At 48.7% G+C, this 22,500-nt stretch overlaps 2 protein-coding genes across 7 annotated transcripts in view; one reads left to right on the top strand and one right to left on the bottom strand.

The window, feature by feature from the left end:
• The window catches only part of aatkb (apoptosis-associated tyrosine kinase b), a 21,533-nt gene extending 9,155 nt beyond the window's left edge, over positions 1-12,378 (top strand). For 2 of the 3 annotated variants that reach the window (XM_060037374.1, XM_060037377.1), the window contains 10 exons: positions 290-408; positions 947-1,034; positions 1,903-2,036; positions 5,124-5,208; positions 5,466-5,587; positions 6,103-6,252; positions 6,582-10,041; positions 10,163-10,295; positions 10,829-11,038; positions 11,505-12,378. In XM_060037374.1, the coding sequence (XP_059893357.1) occupies positions 290-408; positions 947-1,034; positions 1,903-2,036; positions 5,124-5,208; positions 5,466-5,587; positions 6,103-6,252; positions 6,582-10,041; positions 10,163-10,295; positions 10,829-11,037 (4,500 nt within the window). In that variant the 3' untranslated portion in view covers position 11,038; positions 11,505-12,378. Of the gene's footprint in view, positions 1-289; positions 409-946; positions 1,035-1,902; positions 2,037-5,123; positions 5,209-5,465; positions 5,588-6,102; positions 6,253-6,581; positions 10,042-10,162; positions 10,296-10,828; positions 11,039-11,485 lie in introns of all 3 variants that reach the window. The other variant, XM_060037375.1, reaches the window with a different exon arrangement.
• Positions 12,379-13,389: 1,011 nt separating this feature from the next.
• The window catches only part of LOC132446950 (brain-specific angiogenesis inhibitor 1-associated protein 2-like), a 14,219-nt gene continuing 5,108 nt past the window's right edge, over positions 13,390-22,500 (bottom strand). Inside the window, exons 5-7 of one of the 4 annotated variants that reach the window (XM_060037559.1) lie at positions 20,923-20,960; positions 16,410-16,457; positions 15,145-15,286 (exon numbers count right to left, since the gene is read on the bottom strand). In XM_060037559.1, the coding sequence (XP_059893542.1) occupies positions 16,430-16,457; positions 20,923-20,960 (66 nt within the window). In that variant the 3' untranslated portion in view covers positions 15,145-15,286; positions 16,410-16,429. Of the gene's footprint in view, positions 15,287-15,702; positions 19,893-20,922; positions 20,961-22,500 lie in introns of those variants that run through there. The other 3 variants (XM_060037557.1, XM_060037560.1, XM_060037558.1) reach the window with 3 other exon arrangements.

Genomic DNA, 22,500 nt, shown 5'->3' with positions numbered 1-22,500 from the left:
ACGCCGTCGCGTTCAAAGCGTTCATGTCGGCACGTCATTGAATTCATGTCATCGCGGCGTTTAATTCATGTCAACACGCCGTTGAATTCACGACATCACGCCGTTGAATTCACGTCAACACTGCGTTGAATTCATGACATCACGCCGTTGAATTCATGTCAGCACGCTGCTCGGTCGATGCTCCGTTCAATACCCGGATCCAACTCTAACAATGTGTGTTTGTCCGTGTCTTCCCTTGCCTCCGTACGTCTGGTGGGCGGGTGGTGTTGCGGTGGTGGTGCTGCTGCAGGTGTTCCTGGGGGAGGTGAGCGTGGGCCTGGACACCAACCAGGTGGTGGTGAAGGAGCTCAAGGCCAGCGCCAGCGTCCAGGAGCAGATGCACTTCCTGGAGGAAGCCCAGCCGTACAGGTGAGCAGGCTCTCTCTCTCTCTCTCTCTACCTCTCTCTCTCTCTCTCTCTCTCTCTCTCTCTCTCTCTCTCTACCTCTCTCTCTGGTCTGCGTGGGTCAGCTCATCTCCTGCTAACCGGCGGTCCACTGAGGTCCTTTATGTTGTTCACCTCCCACCTGCTCCCTGGCTCCTTCATGGAGCATCCATCGGAGTATCTGGGAGATATTAAACCTCTCCCCACTTGTTCTCTCTCTCTCTCTCTCTCTCTCTCTCTCTCTCTCTCTCTCTCTCTCTCTCTCCCTCCATCTCTTTGCTCTCTCACTTTTCATAAGCAGCCATTTGCACCGCCCTGAAGGGCCTTGTGAGAGGGGGGGGGGGGGGGTGTCGGTGACATTTAACAAAAATAAAACATTTGACATTGCTGTGTGTGTGTGTGTGTGTGTGTGTGTGTGTGTGTGTGTGTGTGTGTGTGTGTGTGTGTGTGTGTGTGTGTGTGTGTGTGTGTGTGTGTGTGTGTGTGTGTGTGTGTGTGTGTGTGTGTGTGTGTGTGTGTCCAGGGCCCTGCAGCACCCCGGCCTGCTGCAGTGTCTGGCCCAGCGCACCGAGGTCACTCCCTACCTGTTGGTGATGGAGTTCTGTCCTCTGGTAGGTCCCACCACTATCAACACCACCACTATCAACACCACCACCACCACCACTATCAACACCACCACCACCACCACCACTATCAACACCACCACCACCACTATCAACACCACCACTATCAACACCACCACCACCACCACCACTATCAACACCACCACCACCACTATTACCACCACCACCAGCACCACCACCACTACCATCACAACCACCACCAGCACCACCACCACCACCACCACTATCAACACCACCACCACCATCACCACCACCACTATCAACACCACCACCACCACTATCAACACCACCACTATCAACACCACCACTATCAACACCACCACCACCACTATCAACACCACCATTATCACCACCACTATCAACACCCCCACCACCACCACCACCACCACCACCACCACTATCAACACCCCCACCACCAGCACCATCACCACTACCATCACAACCACCACTATCACCTCCGCCATGACGTTCCCCACCTCTTCCACCACCACTCACACTACCACCCCCTCCCTCCCTAACCTCTGCCAGACGGCGCTGGCTCAGGTGTGTTGTACCAAGTGTTGGACCGCGGGGGCCTGACCCATTTGTACCAGGAGTCTGTTACAAATGGGTTTGCCCCGCATGCGGCGGTGCAACGCATGTCCGTTGCTGCCCTCTGCTGGTCAGACGGTGTACCTCTGGCGTTTTGTTTTATTGTTAATTTTTGAAGATGGCATTTCAATTATGTGCAATTTTGCTTGCTTTTTATTGACTTATTTGATTGACTTTTAATGTTTGGTCATTTTGTTGTTTCTCTCTCTCTCTCTCTCTCTCTCTCTCTCTCTCTCTCTCTCTCTCTCTCTCTCTCTCTCTCTAGGGGGATGTGAAGGGGTACCTGCGGAGCTGCCGGGCCACTGAGTCCATCATCCCTGAGCCTCTGATCCTGCAGAGGATGGCCTGCAACATCGCCTCGGGCCTGCTGCACATGCACAAGCACAACTTCACTCACAGGTGCCACCACCACCTTGTCCAGTGTGTTGATGGAGCATTCGTTCAAAAGGGGGCTCAATGGTTTGTTGTCATGTTTAAAGCCCTGCTATTATCAGTCCTGGTGCAACAGAGAGTTGTTGAGGCAGTGTCGCTGTTTATGATCGCCTACACCTTACAATAGGGGTACATTTATAAACCATTCATTATTATAAGTTATTGCAGAAATATGTATTTTTATATAGCACGACCATAGGGGTTATGGTTAGAGTTAGGATTAAAAAATGTATACCTTAATACGTAAGTTAACAAGAAAGCCATTGGTAAACATGAACCAAGAGTCAATTATTATTAGACCATTCGTTTTCATTAACGATAAGTCAATGCTTAAGTCATTGCAATAACTGATGTTTATAAATGTTAGCAAACGGTTAATTTATGTTCCCTTTTTGTAAAGTGCTACTACAATAATATTCCAGGTACTATTGTCGAACGCAATAGTACTAGTGGTGTTTTGTTAGTCGGAGGAATTGTTGTTATGCAGATAAGCCAGCAAAGCTCAAAGCATAAGCAGTTTAAAATCCGCTTCATATTTGTAGCTGCCTCAAAGGACGCATTTCAAAAGGCTTTATCTTGCGTCCGTCTCAAGGTGGCCGCTTGCTTTGTGCTTTGATAAAAAATTAACAAAAGCACTCTTCACAACACGCCGACAAAGTGCTGTGCATAATAGGATAAGAAAAAAGTACACAAAAAAAGTGCTGCATTACAAAAGCAAGAAAAACAGGGAATGGGAACTTGACAAACAACAGATTCACCATAAAGAAAGCCTTCCGGGTAGAGAAGAGTTTTAAACAAAGGCGGTGAGTGGGCCCCCCTTAGGTCCTCAGGCAGGGAGTCCCGCAGCTCTGGGTCTGAAATGCTACACGCCCTGTTACCTTGTGTAACGAGACGAGGTGTAACAGTATGAGGACCCCTGCGCTGAGTGCGCTCCTTACCTAACTGAGGACCCATGCAGCGGCTAGGCATGTGGGACGCTAGTCCCTCTATAATCCTATAGGTAGGAACGATCACAATTCATATAGTTCACCTGGACTCTGCATAGCCCTCCCCCTCATCTCCTTACCTCCCCCCTCCCCCCCCCCCAAACACTCTTGCACACTTGTTGTGTAAGAGTGTGTTGTACGTCCTTGCACTTAATGTATGCACTTATTGCATGTTGTACGTCCTTGCACTTAATGTACACCATTATGGCATGCTGTATGTCCTTGCGCTTAAAAACAGTTCTTAGCATTGTGTAGCACCTTATCCTAGCTGTCTTTGTCGTATACGGGGAATGGGTTAACCTTGCAATTGTTAGTGCTTGGCACTTTCTTGTTTCTATGAACATCCTTACTGTACCGACAGCCATATATCGTTTCTCCTCTTCCGACCAATGTACTTATTGTAAATCGCTTTGGATGAAAGCGTCTGCTAAATGCCCTGAATATAATTGTAATTGTAACAAGGCCGCGTAGGGCTTTAGATGACATTGATAATAGTTTTACAGGTCGCTAGGATGGACGGGAGTGATGTCTTCTGGCCTATTGGGATTTTGTTAAAGACTTGGCAGCCGAGTCTTCAAGCAGTTGGAAGCAGGAGACGTTATCCTGGCTGAGCGCCAAACACAGGCATTTACAATCACCCAGTCGTGACAAAATGTATTTATGATGTACGGATGGACTTTGTGAAGGTCAGCCCGAGAGAAGAACAGAGATGAACGTTAATAAGTGCTTCATACGAGTGTGGATCCTGATGCAGTTTGTCACTCTGCCGTCCTCAGACTGGTTGCTTCCTGGAACAATATCCTGGTGCTGCTCGAGTTCTGCTTCCACACTCCAGCATCAGTGATTTTGTTGCAGGGGGCGGTCGCTGCTCGTCGGGGTACACACAACGACACAGTCACGCACACACAGAGACACAGTCACGCACCCACACAGAGACACAGTCACGCACCCACACAGAGACACAGTCACGCACACACAGAGACACAGTCACGCACCCACAGAGACACAGTCACACACACACAGAGACACAGTCACGCACACACAGAGACACAGTCACGCACCCACAGAGACACAGTCACGCACCCACACAGAGACACAGTCACGCACACACAGAGACACAGTCACGCACACACAGAGACACAGTCACGCACACACAACGACACAGTCACGCACACACAGAGACACAGTCACGCACACACAGAGACACAGTCACGCACCCACAGAGACACAGTCACGCACACACAGAGACACAGTCACGCACCCACAGAGACACAGTCACGCACCCACACAGAGACACAGTCACGCACACACAGAGACACAGTCACGCACACACAGAGACACAGTCACGCACACACAACGACACAGTCACGCACACACAGAGACACAGTCACGCACACACAGACACAGTCACGCACACACAGAGACACAGTCACGCACACACAACGACACAGTCACGCACACACAGAGACACAGTCACGCACCCACAGAGACACAGTCACACACACACAGAGACACAGTCACGCACACACAGAGACACAGCCACGCACCCACACAGAGACACAGTCACGCACACACAACGACAGTCACGCACACACAGAGACACAGTCACGCACCCACACAGAGACACAGTCACGCACCCACAGAGACACAGTCACGCACACACAACGACACAGTCACGCACACACAGAGACACAGTCACGCACACACAGAGACACAGTCACTGACAAACTCACAGACACACTGAGGCACATACACACTCACACTGAATAACACACACACAGGCACACTCACACACACACACTGAGGCACGGACATACACACAGACACACACAATGACACGCACACTGACACACACACACAGAAACACACACAGAAACGCACATGCACACAGAGTCGAAACCTGTGGGTGTCATTGTTTGCGTGACTTCAATCTTATCGTCCTGCTTTGTCTTCCCTTTTCGCCTCTCTCTGATCCTGTGATTGTTTGTGTAACTCTTAACTCTTATCGCCCTCTCTCTCCCCGTTCTCCCTTCTCTCTCCCCGTTCTCCCTTCTCTCGCCCCCTCTAGTGACCTGGCTCTTAGGAACTGCCTGCTGACCGCTGATGTCTCAGTGAAAATAGGAGATTACGGCCTCGCACACACCAAATACAGAGTAAATAAGAGACATACAACAACGCACACGCACACAACCGTACATCCACACACCTACACAAATTCACACACACATACACCCACACACTTTTGTACTTTAAAACTCTTTATTTATTACAACAAATAATACAGATTTACACAATTACACTAATTACAAAATGAATCACACAGTCAATTTGTTTTTGCATCAAAACAATTGTCAGCGTGTTTTCTGATGCTTGGCCGCCCTCTCCCCCCCCCCCCCGTCCCCCGTCCCAGGATGACTACCACGTGACGTCGGACCAGGTGCATGTTCCGCTGCGATGGATCGCCCCCGAGCTGCTGGACGAGGTCCAGGGAGACCTGCAGATGGCCAATCAGACCCCGCCCAGCAACATCTGGTAGGACTCGCCTCCCCGCAGACACTGACACCACGGTGAACGTTCTTGAAGGTTTTGAATGCGAAGTTTCGGGTAACAATTAGCGAAGATAAGTTGTACTTTATTTATCCCAGAAGGGAAGCTCAAGATGTTGAGATATTTAAGGGATGGGTGGCATTGGCTCAGGAGGTAGAGCAGGTTGACTGGAAAATGGAAGGTTGCTAGTTCGATCCCCGGCTCCCCCTCCAGTGTTGAAGTGTCCCCGAGCAAGACATCCGACCCCAACTGCCCTTATGGTTGACACCGACATCCCCGTTGTGTGGATGTGTACATCAATGGGTGAATGTTAGGCGATAATTGTACTTTGAGTTACCACTGGTTAGAAAAGCGCTGTATAAACGCAGTCCATTTAATAAAAGACCTCATCAAATTTCTCAATGATAGCGCGATAATTGAACTCCACTGCCGTGTTCCAAACCTGCCTCATGAAGAAAGGCCTCGGCTGAACCTAGAGCTGACGGAGGTCTGTCCTGCAGGTCTCTGGGGGTGACCATCTGGGAGCTGTTTGAGCTGGCGAACCAGCCCTACCGACACTACTCGGACCGGCAGGTGCTCAGCTACACCATCAAGGAGCAGCAGCTGAAGCTGGCCAAGCCCCTGCTCAAGGTGCCACTGGCCGAGCGCTGGTGAGACGTGCACGTGAACACTGCTACACACACACAAAAATACACACTTAAAAACACTTTTGAATACATACTGTACATATCTATACTTGAAACAAAAACCTGAGAGAAAAAAGACACGCAAGCACGAATGATCAAGCACTTTTTTTAGCCCCCAAATTCCAAAATTGAGACACAGGTTCAAATTGATTCCCTATAGATCTATAGATCTAACCCTATCACTTTTTTGATGACATTTAAGAAGTACATTTGAGCAGACATGAGTACAAATCACCACCTTCTTATGCTCCCGTCCATTAATACCTGTCCCGTGTGTTCCTACATGTCTCCAGGTATGAAGTCATGCAGTTCTGCTGGCTCCAGCCCGAACAGAGACCCACGGCGGAGGAGGTCCACCTCCTGCTCAGCTACCTCTGCGCCAAAGGAGCCAGCGAGGTGGAGGAGGACTTTGAGCGGCGCTGGAACTCCCTGCGTCCCACCACCGGAGGACACCACGGCCACAACCACGGCACCTCCCTGCCGTCCGACCGCCGCCCTCCGTCCTCCCCCTCAGCCTCGTCGTTCCCCCTGCTGGAGCAGTTCTCGGGGATGGGCGAGGGCTACCAGTCGGAGAGCGGCGACGACATACTGACGGTGACGGAGACGAGCCACGGCCTCAACTTTGAGTACAAGTGGGAGCAGGCGAGGGCGGAGCAGCACTACCAACCCGCCGCCCATTCCGACGGCCTGGGTCACCACCGCTGCCACGACGAGTTCTACCCGCCGGGGGGCATAGTGGGCGGGTGTCCCATGGAGGGGATAGGGGCCTCGCCTTCTTACTACCAAACCAAGCACCTCCACGCCCCAGGGGTGGTGCCCGTCCTCAGTGCCCACAGCCCCTCCTTAGGCAACGAGTACTACATCCGCATCGAAGAGCCGGGGGAGTGTAACATCCAGCTGGACTACGACGTGTGCTCCTACAGCCCCGACTACCAAGGCAGCAGCGGAAGCTTCCTCACCGGAAGCGCCGAGTCCGGGGAATGCATGTCCTGTCCCTCGCAGGCAAACAACATGGGCTCCTATTGGTCAGCGGACATCCACAAGGCCGACCTGTACGACTCGCAGGACTCGAGCCCGGCCATCTCGCTCACCATGGAGCCCTTACTGGGCCAAGTGTCGGACAGCAGCCCGCTGACGCCGTGGGTCTCCGGACACTACGTCTCGTACAAGGAACAAGACGGAGGTTACTACTACGAACCGTCACCCCCTCTGGGCATGGATCACCGTTATCTGATCGGGGACGATGACCTCCCGGTGGAACCCCTGCAGGAGAGCTGGGGCTCCCGGAGTCTCCGGCAGGCCCTTGGGGAACTGGAGCACCCCCTTAGAGTACCCCCCGTTTTCAACACCTCACCCCAGCAGGCCTACGGAGAGCCCTACCTGGACTCCAGCCAGAGCTCCGTCATCGGCAGGAACGTCACAGGGGGATACTACGACATGATGGGCTCCTTGCGGAAGACCATGCCCAGCCACACCAACCACACGAGACACGGCACCCACTCCCTCAGCATCGACATGGAGATGGGCGGGGCGCTGTTCATCGGACACAGGGACAGCGACACAGAGGACGAGGTGGACGAGGAGGACGTGTTCCTGGAGAGGCACAGCTGTAACACCTGGCCCGCCAAACACGGCCACGGTGTCCTGAGCAGACACAGGCGGGCTAATGGCTGCAGGCAGGACTCTTACGTGGACTTCCACTACACAATGCCCAGTACAGACATCGAAGACTCCTGGCCAGAGGAAAACAGTCTGGCCTTCCATTCGATGCCCAAACCCATTGAGTACCTGGAGCCCAAAGACAACAGTGCCTGCCTCGGTCTGAGCGCGCTCCAAACGTTAGCACCCTCCGACGATGCCTACATCTACATGTGCAAAGAAGGGGAGACCCAGTTGCCTATGCCTGGCGAGTGCTGTCACTCCCACTTCATTGACCCACTTACCGGCTTGCTGGTAAGAAACTATGACCCTGATGATTATGTCACAGACAAGGTCGTCGAGACTCCTAACAGTGAGGAGCTGGTCAATCTATCGCCTGCTCCCGGGGGACCTGTGGTCATCAAGAACGCCCCCCTAAACTCTGACAAAATCACACAGACAATGAGCATCCAAGAGCCGTACATTGACCTCTCTGCGAGCGACGCCACAGAAAAGACAGACATCTCGGCAAACCACATTGAGTACGTAGCAGAGGTTTGCATACCGCTAACGGCTCACGCCGGCTTAGAAAAGCCGGAGACGGCGCACGGTACCCAGGCGGAGACGGAATCAGAGCTCAGTCTGACGGCGGACAGCGGGGTGGACCGATGCGGCTCCAGCGTCAGCCTCATCGACATCCTGGACTGCAGTGACGACGACGACGACGACGGCAACGACACCACGGACGACACCACGGACGTCACCTCCGGCATCTTTGCGGACGAATCGAGCGAGCTTACGGCGTCGCCTGTCGTCAAGTCCCTGCAGAAGCCGAGTGGAACCCCCGATTCCATGGACTCCATGGAGCTCCTGTCTGTGGGCGGGTGCTTTGAGGGCTTTGCCCTTCCGCCTGCCAAACCCACCAACTCCCCCAGGGCTATGGACAGCGGCTACGACACGGAGAACAACGAGAGTCCAGAGTTTGTCCCCAAAGAGCCCCATGAGCCCCGTGAACCGTCTGAGGGGAAGAAGGCCACCCTCTACCCCAGTCTGGACGAGGAGGAGGAAATGGAGGAAGAGGGGCTCAGAGCTGATGCGGTTCCGGTAGAAACAAACGAACAGTCGGTCTCTGAAGATGCATGTGTAGAATCCTCAACGACCGAGGATAACACTCTCATTCCACTGAGTAAAAAGATTCCTTACAGAGACTCTGCCTACTTCTCAGACTATGAGAGCGAGAGACAGTCCAGGGATGAAGGGGATGAAGCTGTTGAGATAGGAAGAGAGGGGGAAACGATTTCAGACACTGAGTGCATGGTAGAGAGAAATCTCGATAACACGAGGGAGGAGGAATTAGAGGACCTCGAGGCCCTTGAGATGAACATAGAATCCAACAGAGCAACCACTCTCTTGTGCATCGAGGAGGATGAGCATATGGAGGGATCTTTTCAGTCCTCTGAGTCAGAGTTGGCCGAATTGGAAGAGTGGCCATCCCAGGACGAGAACTCCTCCCTGGGGGACTGGGCGGCAGAAGTGGTGGGAGCCATGGAGGAAGCTCTTGGCGCTCTCGGTGAGGAGAGGATCAGGGCAGAGCAGGAGAAAGAATTGAGCAGCAGAGACTTCCTACAAGATTCAGAGGAGGCGGAAGAGGCTGAGCAGACACAGAGCGAACTCGCCGGAGGATTGAGTGAAAACTCCTCCACCTTAGCCAAAGACAAAATGGTGGCATTGGAGTACGGTACCCCCCGCCGGTTCTCCTCCTCCTCCCCCCCGCCTCCCTCTAGTCCCCTCCCTTCGCTGCCCCCGTCTCCGGGCCGGGCTACCCCTGGCGACGCAGAGGATGCTGACAAGGAGGACGCCGACTCTGACGACAGCGAGGAGTCGGACGAGGAGCTGCGCTCGTACAGCATGCAGGAGCAGAGCGGCGGCGAGGAGAGCGAGGACGAGTGCTACCCCGTGCCCGTCATCGTGAGCGACACCAGCGACGCCCACAACCTGAGAAGCCTCCTCAAGGTTCCCAGCGTTACCACCCCGGGCGGCATGGACGACGCTCTGGAGAACAAGAAGAAAGTGGTGTCCTTCTTTGATGATGTCACCGTCTATCTGTTTGATCAGGTGAGTTCAAATTCCACAAACCAGATGCGTGGGTGGTGTTTCCCCAAGTAGTGAATAGTGCTGCGATCACTGCTGTCTTCTTACCTTTGCTGCGGTTTCCCCTCGTCTTTGGTGCCGTTAGGAGAGTCCCACCAAGGAGTTGGTTGAGCATGGCTTTCTCTCAGGAGAGGACGGTCGAGGTACACCGATGAGACCCCAGGAGAAGGTGCAGGCCCCGTCAGACGACTCCTCAGACGGGAACGTCTCAGAAGAGAGTAAGTTAAAGAAGACGCCTTGGTAGAAAACAGTGTCAATATTAATGTTAATGCAAGAAGGTCTTGTTTAGGGATGTGACCGGTGTAAGTCGAATCTGTGTTGTGTTGTGACGTTTCCGGTCGTTTGTAATGTAGGTTGCCGCAGTACTGCCGGTCTGATTCTAGAGCGTTTCCCATTCCTAATTAATTTGGCCCTCAGGTATTGGATAGGTTTCAAACCTTACGGACAGTCCCATGAGGGGGGCGGCAGTAGCTCAGGAGGTAGAGAGGGCTGACGGGTAGCCGGAAGGTTGCTAGTTCGATCCCCGAGTGTCGAGGTGTCCCTGAGCAAGACACCTGAGCTGGCTGTCACCTTGCGTGGTTGACTCCACCGTCAGCGTGGGGATGCGTGCATTAATGTGTGAATGTGAGGCAGTAATGTAAAGCACTTTGAGTGGCCACTGGTTAGAAAAGCACGGTATAAATGCAGACAATTGACTATTTACCTTGAGTCCAGCTACCTGCTAACCCCTCAGCGTGTCTTATCTTGCTAGGTGCCGGCTACGAATGGGAGGACGACTTCTCCCTGCTGCCTCTGCCCACATCCAAGATGGTGTCCGACTCCCCTCCCCCGCCACACTCCACCCCCCCGCCACCGGGGCCCCAGCCCGCCGCCAAGTTCTCCCGCTTCACCGTCTCGCCGTCTAGTGTTTCCCGCTTCTCAATCACGCACGTGTCAGACTCGGACGTGGACTCGGCGTGAGGTAGGACCCTTCAGAAATCAATAGAAAAAAGCTCAGTTCGCGTTCTCTCCACAACTCAAGTTCTTGCTTGATTACTTTTGCCTGGAAGGAAATTGCAAGGGGACGACAAAAATATGTCTGCTCAAAAAGCAAAGATAAGGCAATAAATAAGGTAATGATTATCTAAATGACCCCGATTTTTATGAATGACAAAACATCATTAGCCTCATAGCATAATTGCCTAAGTCATATTTTAAGATTTGTCTCGTATTCAGCATAAAAAATGCCTAAGTCAAATAGATGACTCATGCAGATAGTGATTATGATATTTAAAAATAACTCTGATTGGCTTAGGATATAGCCAATGAAGCGAAGAGAATCAGCAGCATTAGGAGAGTAGAGTTAGGATACATAATTAGCAATTATGCTAGGAGGCTAACGACATGCTGCTTACATGATTTCCTGTAGTCAATACGTTCTCCCGCAGGAAGTACGGCAGCGCTGGCGACCAAACATCGCTTGTAGGTCACTTTGGAGGAGGGCGTCGAAGCACTCAACGGATGGATGTGGAACGTGCAGGGGAAGAACCGACAGCAGTCCGGTGGAGACCAGACCAGTGGGCCTACTGGGAGATTCTTCTTCTGGCCTGGGTTTTACCCTCAGAGACGGAACCTCCTCTCCTTCATAGACACGCTCCTTCCGACCGGGATACGGAGTCAAGATCATCCTTTTTAAATTATTTAGAAGAGGGTATGGTAATATGTGGTTTCCAAAAAATAGATTTAAAAATAAAAAATACATAAATTATAAATATATAAATATATGTATGTGTGTAAAGAAGAATCAATTATTGGGCTGGGGATGCAGCACAATTCTGTTTATTTTTGGAAGATAAAGGCATAATGGAAGGAGAGGTCTTTGAAAGCCATTGCGTGTGTTGTTTAGTTTTAATTGCCAACAGTTAGTATTATTATTATTATGAATGTGTGGAGCCAGCCGGGGATTTCAGGTAAGGCGAGTTATACTCCAAATACCAAGACAAACATTGACTGGGATTTTCTACGATCACTGATCAGCTCCGGAAGAGGACTGTTGGACCATCTGAGGACGTCTTTTGTTTTTGTGAGAACCTTTCTGTTATCTTGTCAACGTGGATATTTCCTGAAAATCCTTGAGGTATCAGAAGTAATACAACGTGTGTACTTGGGGGAAATTTCAGGAAACAGGAATCAAAATGGACGCCCAAGTGTTTTACAAGCAAAGTCTAAACTTCTAGGAAAGGTATACAGGGGTACAGCATGACTGTATTAAAAACACAAATAAAAAAATAGCTCATCCTGCTTGGACGATGGATGTTTTAATCTAAGTTTCTTTTATTATAAAAGTAATATCAGGACCTGATACTGTAGCCTACTGTTTAAATGCGTCTCCAATGCTTACCACATTAAGAGTTGTCAGTCTCTCTCTCTCTCTCTCTCGCACACACACATACAAACACACACTGTACTATGAACTATGGAGCAGTAAAGAGACTTGTGTCTTATAAGGGATTTGAAATGCCTCTCTAGTTCATCGCTTCAGTTTCCAACAAAGTCCCGTATCCACACCCTGTTGTCAATCAGGGGTCATGATGACGTACTCATTATCTCGTAATCGACGGGTCACCTGGCAACATGGGGTTTTCCTGGGAGCAACCATCCATTTGAATACGTGTGTCCTGTGCGATAAACAATACGTTTGATGGCAATGTTTGATTACGTCAACAAAATAAGTCAGGAAGCGGCACTAAGCTTTGAGTGTCTAGACCACCTCACCGCATTATTTGTTAGGATCTGTTTTGGCCTGGCCTTTCCTCACCACTATGACCTGCTGTATATAAGCTACACTGACCTCCTCTCAGACCTTTTGTATTAACAAGCCGAGAGTACAGTTGAAACTTTTCTTTTCTTTTCTCGCTCCATAATATCTCTGTCTCATACTTTAAAAAGCATAAGTGCTTTCATCATACAAAAGTGATTACAGGAGGACAGCAAGCAAACAGAAAGCACCTTTTAATAGAGCATTGATTCACAGAATATCATTGACTGGGCTGTGTTTGACAAGTCTGTTTCTTTGTCGATATTGAACGGTAAAAACCCAGACAGCCCTGGGTGTTCTCGTTCGGTTCTCTTCTCTGTTCTCTACTATGGGGTCATTAGAACTATATTTGTACTTGTGTTCTGTCTCTTTGCTAATGGAAGGAAGGGACTTTTGCTGTTTCCAAGCGATCACGGAATTGCGGAAGAAGAGAAATACGACTCGGGACGTCTGGAAACGGTTTGCGGTCGTCGGAACATGCTTGTACCGTTTTTACATGTTTGTTCTCGGAATGCTTCAAACTTCTGTATTCGTTTAGTGTAGAACCATCTGGAACACTGTGGGTGAACCTTACATCCCATGACCACATCAAAATATGTTTCGTTCTTTCTAAAAATGTTGATGTATTGTAACTGTGGACGAGTAAAAAAAAAAAAAAAAAAAGGCATTATAAAAGGCGATTTCTTGTCTGTCTGGTTGCCAAAGAGATGTGTTTTATTGTCCCCGGGGCCCCAGAAACTGGTGCATTGGTATGATGTCGAATCCATAGAGGAGGGGGGACAGGAGACTCTGGGGAGGGGAAGTCTTGGCCTTGTAACTGCTGATGAAATGCCCTCAGGACCAGAGTTTGAGACCCCATGGGTGAAACGTGTTCCTCACAAACACTGGACACTCACTCACACTCTGTACCTTTGATCAAAAGCGGAATAAAGTTTGGTTTATACATCGTAAACTTTATATGTTCTGGTCTATGTGGGTTTGGGGAGGAACAGTGGAAAAAAATTAACCTACTAGCTAACGCTGTGGCTTTGGCGCTTGTACATCAGAATGCATCATGGGATTTCTTGTTGGAGATACGTCGCCATTTTGAGAAGACTCAATAGTTGGCATACTAGAATCTTGAATCAACGCAAATACGGTCTCACTATATGGTGAGACAAACAATGTGACAGCAATGTCTTCCCATAAGGACTCATGAACGGCTCATTTCATGATGAATTGCTAAGTAATTAAGAAAAACACCTTACTAATTACATAATCATTAACATTCCTCTCTTACTAAGTAAAGTTTTCTTACTAACAAAACTGCCATCGAATGACTCACTTTGATCTATCATATTATTGGTCGATAGATAGCCATTACGCATAATGTATAGTGCTGTATGCGTGATTGGGGGAATTTAAAAAGTATTTTATACTTGAATTGTCATTTGAAGTGTGCGAACAGTCCTAGAATACATTATAAATGCAAAACATTGCAGTAATTTGTTTGATTGGTCTCTGAAAAATACAACAAACACAAATTTTTCAGAATGTGTAATTCATTCACTTTTTAATTATTTTTTCCAATTAAATCAATGTAGGTACTCTGTTTGCCATGACATTGATTACATAGCATACCTTACTCCCCACTGTTTTCGTTCCTGTAGTGTTAGCCTAAATTAGAGTTGATAATATTAATGGTGACATGAAGGTTATTACGATAAAAACCTTAAATCCCCTGACGAACAGACAGAACCCTGTGTTCACTGACAGTCAATTATCCAACATCTTCAAATGACTTTTCCCATTAATACAGCAATACAATTTGCTACAGATTTGATTGAATGATACATTTACAATATGGAGTACAGCATCGGATGAGCTGTTGATACATCATTTAGCAATAAGGAACCATTGTTTATGCAATCAGAGCTACATTTCCTTAAGGCAGGTTTATTTTATAATACACCTTGGATGCAGATTGGATTTAGATTAGGTTGATTCTCCTCTTTCATTTATTTGATTTATTACATTTAATCTGTTACAACACATCAGGTCCTCCAGACACACTAACGATTCCCCTGTGTTCCTAAAATTTTCATTTTAACAGTTCAAATCAGTTTCCATGTTTTCAAAGGGGCATTCAAAGACTAAAGAACTGGTTAACGTCAAACCCATTGCACTGATTGGTTGTGGTCAGCCCCATCAACCAATCACCTATAGCTCTTGGAGTAGCTGTGGTGGTGATGGCGGAGGTGGGGGGAGGAGCCTCAATACAGCCCTGGCGGAGTGGGGGTTTTACGGACCAGGTCGTAGAGGGCGGAGCCTGTTGACAGGTCGTCATCGTCTCCGTCGTCGTCAACGTCAGCGTTGTAATCAACGGGGGGGCTAGGGGGGGCCTCCACCGTCGGCTCGCTGGGGGGTTCGGTGCTGGGAAGACAAGAGACCACCGAATGAAAACCAGTCCGTCGTAGTTGAAAAAGTTACCAGTGACTAAAATCAAACCTAGGGAACCAGCTCCCCCTTCTGGTGAGAACGTGCTATTGCTTTAGTCGTAGGATGAATTCCGCTAGGTTTGCTTTTAGTGTTTGGTCAGTCTTTCACATCAGAGGAGGAAATATAAAAAAACAGGGCAAAGGAGATGGAATAACACACTGTGACGAGAATGGGTTTCATGCAAATAGATTAGGGTAATAATGGCTTATTATTATTGATCAGAGAGCACATGCTGAGCCATAGTTGGACTGGTAGTCCCAACTTGTAAGGCAAGGCACCCAATTATATCACCCACTGCATGACAGAGAAAACCAACACTAAGAGGAGGAAAAGCCTTGCAGAGCAGCCACTAAGCCCTTAAACACAGATATGAATATATAAACCTAGGCTGTAACTTTGCCAATGTTATTTTTTTCACAGTGCTGCTTATTTTTGTGATTTTTCTGACAAACATTGCATCAAAAGTAGGAGGCATCAAGAATTGGTGTGAAAGAAATCACCAGAAGTGTTTTGAAGTCAGTTCTCTAACCCCTCACTTCTGGTCACACCAGAATTAGATTTAGCATGAAGCGTGAGGATTAAAGGTCCCATATTATACCACCAGGTGTGAGTGTGATAAGCCGTTACAAGCCGTTTTGAAAATCTGCCTCTTCCTGTGTTTTAGTGACATCACGGGTGGGCGTGTCCACCTAGATGTATGACAGATTGATGAGCAGCGTTTGCTACAGTCCACTGGGTAGGCTGGTAGACTGATCTATCCAGCGTACATCTCGATGGACACATGCCCACTTGTGATGTAACTAAAACACAGGAAGAGGCAGATTTTCAAAACGGCCGGCAACGGCTAATCACACTCACCCCTCGTGGTATAATATGGGACCTTTAAACACTTATTTTGTTTCCAGGTTGTCTTCTTTATACAGTTTATCACCACATGAAACAAAGTTACATCGTTTGGTTTCAGGGATGGGAAAAGGCAATGGAGGAGGCAGCGCGAGGAAGCACGCGGTGGTAACGAGACACAGAGGGGGAGGAGTACGTCGTCCGCTCCACTTACGACGGGGTGGGGTCGAGGTTTCAAAAGCGGGCATAGTGTCGGCCCGCTCTGAAAGGCAAAGGCAGTCCTGCAGTGTGAACGTTAGTTCAGCTCCCCTCAGGGAGGAGATGAGCTCTTAACACTGTAAAGGAGAGACTTATGGCTGAATAGTCTTATCATGCTTTCACAAAACCGGCATAGCAAGTCGCATACTTAACGTCAAGATTATAAGTCAATCACACGCACTGAAAATATATACAGGTTGCAAGTTTGACCCCGGAACTTTTACAACACCAAACAAGACATGAATGCAGAAATGTAAGAACAATTAAATCAGAAATGTCACAAGAAAGAAACTCCCAAATAAGACACAAAAGGTACCTTTTATGTTTTATATTTAGTGTTGACAAGATGGAGGTGCAGATTGCTGTTGAGATGCAGCAGAGCTTACTACACACTAAAACACACATACACACAAATGCACACACACACGCGCACACACATGCACATACACCCAGCCATCCACACACACACACACACACACACACACACACACACACACACACACACACACACACACACACACACACACACACACACACACACACACACACACACACACACACCTCCCTCACACATCAGGCAGCCATGTAGGTGACAGAAAACGATATAATGAGGAATCATCATGAGCTATGTTGTGTAATCGTCGTGACGGGAAGGCGCCAGCGAGCGTGTGGGTATAGCGCCGGCGCTGGAAGGTGTGGGAGGACGAGGGAGTGGTAGTGTGATTACTGCAGCTGTGAAATGGTCCGTCCTAGCAACAGAGGGGGCGCAACATTAAACGCACAAATGGATTTGTGAGAAAATGAACTGGCATTTGGTTTTGGTTTCTGCTAGAGCAAAAAAAAGGGTAATTAGAATCATTCAGAGACAAAAGGAGTCCTGTTATTTAAAAGGCGCATCTCTTCTTTGCGTCTCTCAGGAGTCGGACTTCAGTTGATGAACAAGAAACTCCTCCTTGGTAAATCATCCAAACATAAAAAAGTAAATTCATCATCCCCAAATATCGCAGAATAATCCCATAATTTCCCTACATTGTTTCAGCAGATTGTCGCGGTATTTGATTCTGTAGCGATGGCAGTATTCAAAACCTTGGAAAATCTTGTCATTCAAATAATATTTTCTGACACAGTAGCTTCCTAACTTCCATTTTTTTGCAATGTTTTTTGTGTTTTTAGTTTTTTTGTGCCGAGGTCACGATTATTTAGCTCAAGGTGGGCTATAGCTACGTAAAAATGTAATCAAACAGTGAGCTAAATGGGGCAGCTAAGTGCCGCGTCCCAAACACATCTTTCATCACAGAGACAGAGCCAGGCAAACGGGTCATATTACCTAATGGGTCGTTGACCATTTATTAATCAATAATTTTTATTGCAGAGATGTTAGTTTGAGAAGACACCACACCATCCATTTCATAGAACAGAAAAATAAATAAATAAATATCTGTGGCTGGGGACCATCATTTAATCCAGTGCGTCTCAGCCTTCTGTTATGTATGTACATCCACTTCTGCTCGAGACTATCTGGTCCAGTCCTACTTTGTTTCATTAATTAAAAAAGATTTATTCAGAACATAGAGATTATATTTGAAGTAAGTGGCTGGTCGTTGAGTTATAAATAACTCAACTTTATCATAGATTAAAAAGTATAATCATACATTTCTGCTCTCGTCACAATGCTTTTCTATAGCTTTTGTTTGTATCAAGTTAACGTTGGTTGTGTTTTTGCTGTAAGACGGCTGAACCGAGGAACAGTCTTTACCAATCGCCCCTTTTTCCAATGCATGCACAGTACCTCACCACAGGGACTGCATTGCTTGCATGTCTCTGAGGGATAAGGGTTATCATTCAGCCTTGGCAGAGCAACGCAGACAACACAATATATGAGGACCCAAGGACCCCAAGTAGCCTATCTGCCTTAGGAGGGCACACACGCTGCCCGTCTGAAATAAACACAACCACAACAGAAAACAACACTAAAGTGTGTCGATAACAGGATATTGTTTACAGTACACCAAGGCAAGGTTATTATCTGTTTATAAAGATTTCTTTTTTGTAATACCATTAGATATACTGTAGATAGACTGTATGACAAGCACTTTGTTATGGCACATGTATTTACAGTAAACATTCTTATTATAACTGAAAGGCTTCCTCCTATTGACAACATGTACATAACACAAGTCATTTACACGCTCATATCAAGGACTTGTATGTGTGTCGCAACACACACTCATACACACACACACACACACACACACACACACACACACACACACACACACACACACACACACACACACACACACAAAAACACACACGCACACACACACACACACACACACACACACACACACACACACACACACACACACACACACACACACACACACACACACAAACACACCAACACCGGTCGGACGCAGTAAACATATCCAATGCTATTTCATCTCTGCACGCGATGTGCGCAGTTCCCCTTTGGAGATCCGACACTCAAACCAAAACATACAAACCCCAATGACGCGCTCGTCCTTAGAAAATCTAACGAGTTGGGCTGCGTTCCAAACGCTCCCGACTGATCTAGAAAAGACACGGTCATGCACAAGACAGACGACACACTCCAGAAGACGAGAGGAGCCCACTCAGTGGTGGTGGATTCAATCTCAGGATCCATAGTGAACATCTACAGACCTCAGGATCCAGAATGAACATCTATAGACCGCAGGATCCATAGTGAACATCTACAGACCGCAGGATCCATAGTGAACATCTACAGACCTCAGGATCAATAGTGAACATCAATAAACCTCGGGATCCATGGTGAACATCTACAGACCTCAGAATCTGGAGTCAAAATCTATAAACAGCCGGATCCCTAGTCGATATATTCAAACACAGGATCCACAGTCAATAGCTATAGACATAAAGCTCCACAGTCAATAGCTAGGAACAGGAATGTCCACAGTCGATTTCTTTAACCCTCAGGATTCAGTATCTAGAAACAGTCTTTTCAGCGTTGGATCAGAGTTTAGCGGCTCAGAGTAACGTGGACCCCCCAAGAGTTTGAGACCAGAGGCCTCCCAGGGTCTGAGCGGTCCGTCAGAGGCCGTCGGGTTGGGACGCCTTGGCCCGCAACGAGGGTGGGGGTAAGGGTGGCAGGGAGGCAGGGGTGGGGGGAGAGGACGTTGCTTTAAGCAAGAGGTGTTTGGGGTGGGAGAGGAGGTGTGGGGGGGGGGGGGGGGGGGTTGTTGGTTATTTGGAGGAAGAAGCGCGGGGGGGGGGGGGGGGGGGGGGGGGGGGGGGGGGGAGGGCGCAGGGTTAGGTGTGGAGGTGTGTCTTTCCTAGTGCACGGCCGGCTGGCTGGGTGTCGGCTGTAGTCTGCTGCCTGTCTGTCTGTGTGTGTGTCTGTCCTCACACTGTGGAAATCAACTTGCCATCAGCGGCGCTGTGGAGCAGAGAGAGAGAGGGAGAGGGAGAGGGTCCGGTCGGACGGCTGCCAGCAGACCAGGTCAACGCACAACGCACACAAACGCACACAAGACGGGGGACGGGGGGGCCCTGGGGGGCTCAGACAGGAGCTGGGCGGTACTCAGGGCTGGAGCCGGCCTCAGGGGGGGAGGGGGGGAGGTAATGGTGACTAGGGACCTGTGCGAAGGGGTGAGTGGGTGGTGATGGGGTGAATGGGTGAGTGAAGGGGGGAGTGGGTGAGTGATGGGGGGGAGTGAAGGGGTGAGTTACGGGGTGAGTTTGTGAAGGGGTGAGTGATGGGGAGATGGGTGAGTGAAGGGGAGATGGGTGAGCGAAGGGGGGAGTGAAGGGATGAGTGACTGGGTGAGTGGTTTTGGATGTGGTGACGGGTCAGTGAAGGGGTAAACGGGTGAGAGATGGATGAGTGAAGGGGTGAATGATAGGTTGAGGGGGCAGATGGAAGCAGCCCTACTACTACTAGGGAGTGATGAGGGGCTGAATGTGGGGGTCTGGACGACTAACTGTGTCCTCACGGCTGATTCAACATCGGCTCGTCATGCTGCTAAAGCATTTACTATTCACTTCAACCTTTCACTTTTTAAGCACCTTCTTAAACACAACTCCTTAAACGTATCACATTAAAGTAGCTTTCAACTTAATCTACTGTTGGACAATAACTTAGCATCTACGTGACACATCACAAAAAAAAATAAAGACAATATAAACAACTTACAATAATGCAAAACAAAGAATCACCCACATTACAGATACATTTTCTTATTTCTTAAATATCTCTATAAGTTTGTATGAAGGACTTAACATTCTACATCCATATTCCTTTGGTTGAATCGTTTAAAAACCATAAGCCCCATTTCCCATTAATCTTTTAACAGTTTCATCATCTAATGGCAGCCATCTTTTTCTTGGTTGAAAAAACAAAGTTAATCCGAACAACAATTTTATTTAGCGAATAATGTGATAAAAAGTAAATAGAAAATGGGCCTTACCTCATTGGGAAGCGCTGCTCATACTCCTCAGGTGCTTGCTATGAAAATGAGAATATGCTATCATCAGTCACTTGTCATTTACGTGCTTTAACACAACACCATATAATACATCGGCCAAATGTCGGTAAATGTTGTAATAACTGCAGTCGCCACCAGATGGGGCGCAAAGCACACTGTCGGTAAACCAGCACCGGAACGGGCAATCGAGGGGATTCTTTCTATGTAGAAGGAATACTTGGCCGGCTATCAGTTGGAATATACAAGGACGACACGTTTCCCAGCGTACGAGAGGGAGGTGTTTGTGTGTTTGTGTGTGTGACCCAGACCATAATGAACCCGGAAGTGCAGCCAATTAAACTCATGAGCACTCAAGAGCTGAAGGCCCTACAGGAGCATAAGCAGCACTCGTCCTCCTCTCCTCGCCCCAGAAGAGGCTCTGATCACATCCCGTCATCACAAAGTGAAGGAGCTCGCGGATCCACGCACAACAGCGACCGAATGGAGGACGGCCCCCCTTTGTGACGCCCCCTGATGATTGGCCTACCGGATGCAGTTATCTCTTGGCGTTCGGATGATCTGAAGAGGGAAGTGTCTCAGAGGTGATCACTCGCACAGGAAGTGGACACGCTTCAAAGGTGTGGATGGGGGCGGGGGAGAGGGGGAGAGAGGTGTCGGTGCTGTCACATGACGTAAATAAACTCCTCCATGTTCCTTCTATTGGTCCTTGTTGTTGTTGATGACGTTGATGTTGTTGTTCCCCTCTCTGTCTTCTTCTTGCTAGTGTCTGTATTAGTGTGTCATCAGCGACGGATAACTGACACGAAGTTAGAGATGGGAAATTGCGTCTGGGCGGTTCTGAGGGTCAAGAGCCGACCGGATGCTGTCCCATGTTGCCTAGCAGCCGTGCCCTAGGGGCGTGGCCATGGGGACAGAACCGGGAGGAGGATCACTTGAGCGACAAAATAAAGGGTTGGGTGTTGTTTAAGTTCATCCTCCTCCTCTCTCTGTTTATCCCCCTGTCTCGTCGCTCCGCTTTTAGAGACGGGGGCAGCAGAGCTTAGCGAACCACGCAACCTCCGCCTCGACAAACAAAGGCGTCGACGGAAGGATGCGTAGACACAGCGACTACAATGACATCCAAACATTTATTTAATTAATGCTGAAAATAATCAGATTTGGGGGGCATGTTGGCCGAGGGAGGCGGCCCTTCTGCTGATCCTGCCTGGGGCACTGAAAAAGCTAGGGCCGGCCCTGGTGCAGACACACACACACACACACACACACAGACACAGATTGGACAGAGTGCCTCATCCGGGCGGGGGGGGGGGGGGGGTGCTGATCCAGATGTTTGTGTATGCTAAGCGGGCCTGTTTTTAATGAGTGCCACTAGAGAAGCTGTGTAGAGGAAGAGGACGACTGTGGGGACATAGAAGATGTTCTGGAACCATCTGTGGTTCTTGTAATCTTCTGTTGAACAAACACAGTATTTGACTCAGGTAACGCCTTGTTGCATGACGAATATTATGACATAAGCACATATGAATTGAGAAAAAAGTACAAGTTTGTGTGTATACCACG

This window comes from Gadus macrocephalus, chromosome 18, assembly GCF_031168955.1.
Source record: "Gadus macrocephalus chromosome 18, ASM3116895v1".
In the NCBI taxonomy this organism is placed as follows: Eukaryota; Metazoa; Chordata; class Actinopteri; order Gadiformes; family Gadidae; genus Gadus; species Gadus macrocephalus.
Note: the sequence above shows the minus strand (reverse complement) of the source record. Positions and strands in the feature narration are given on the sequence as shown.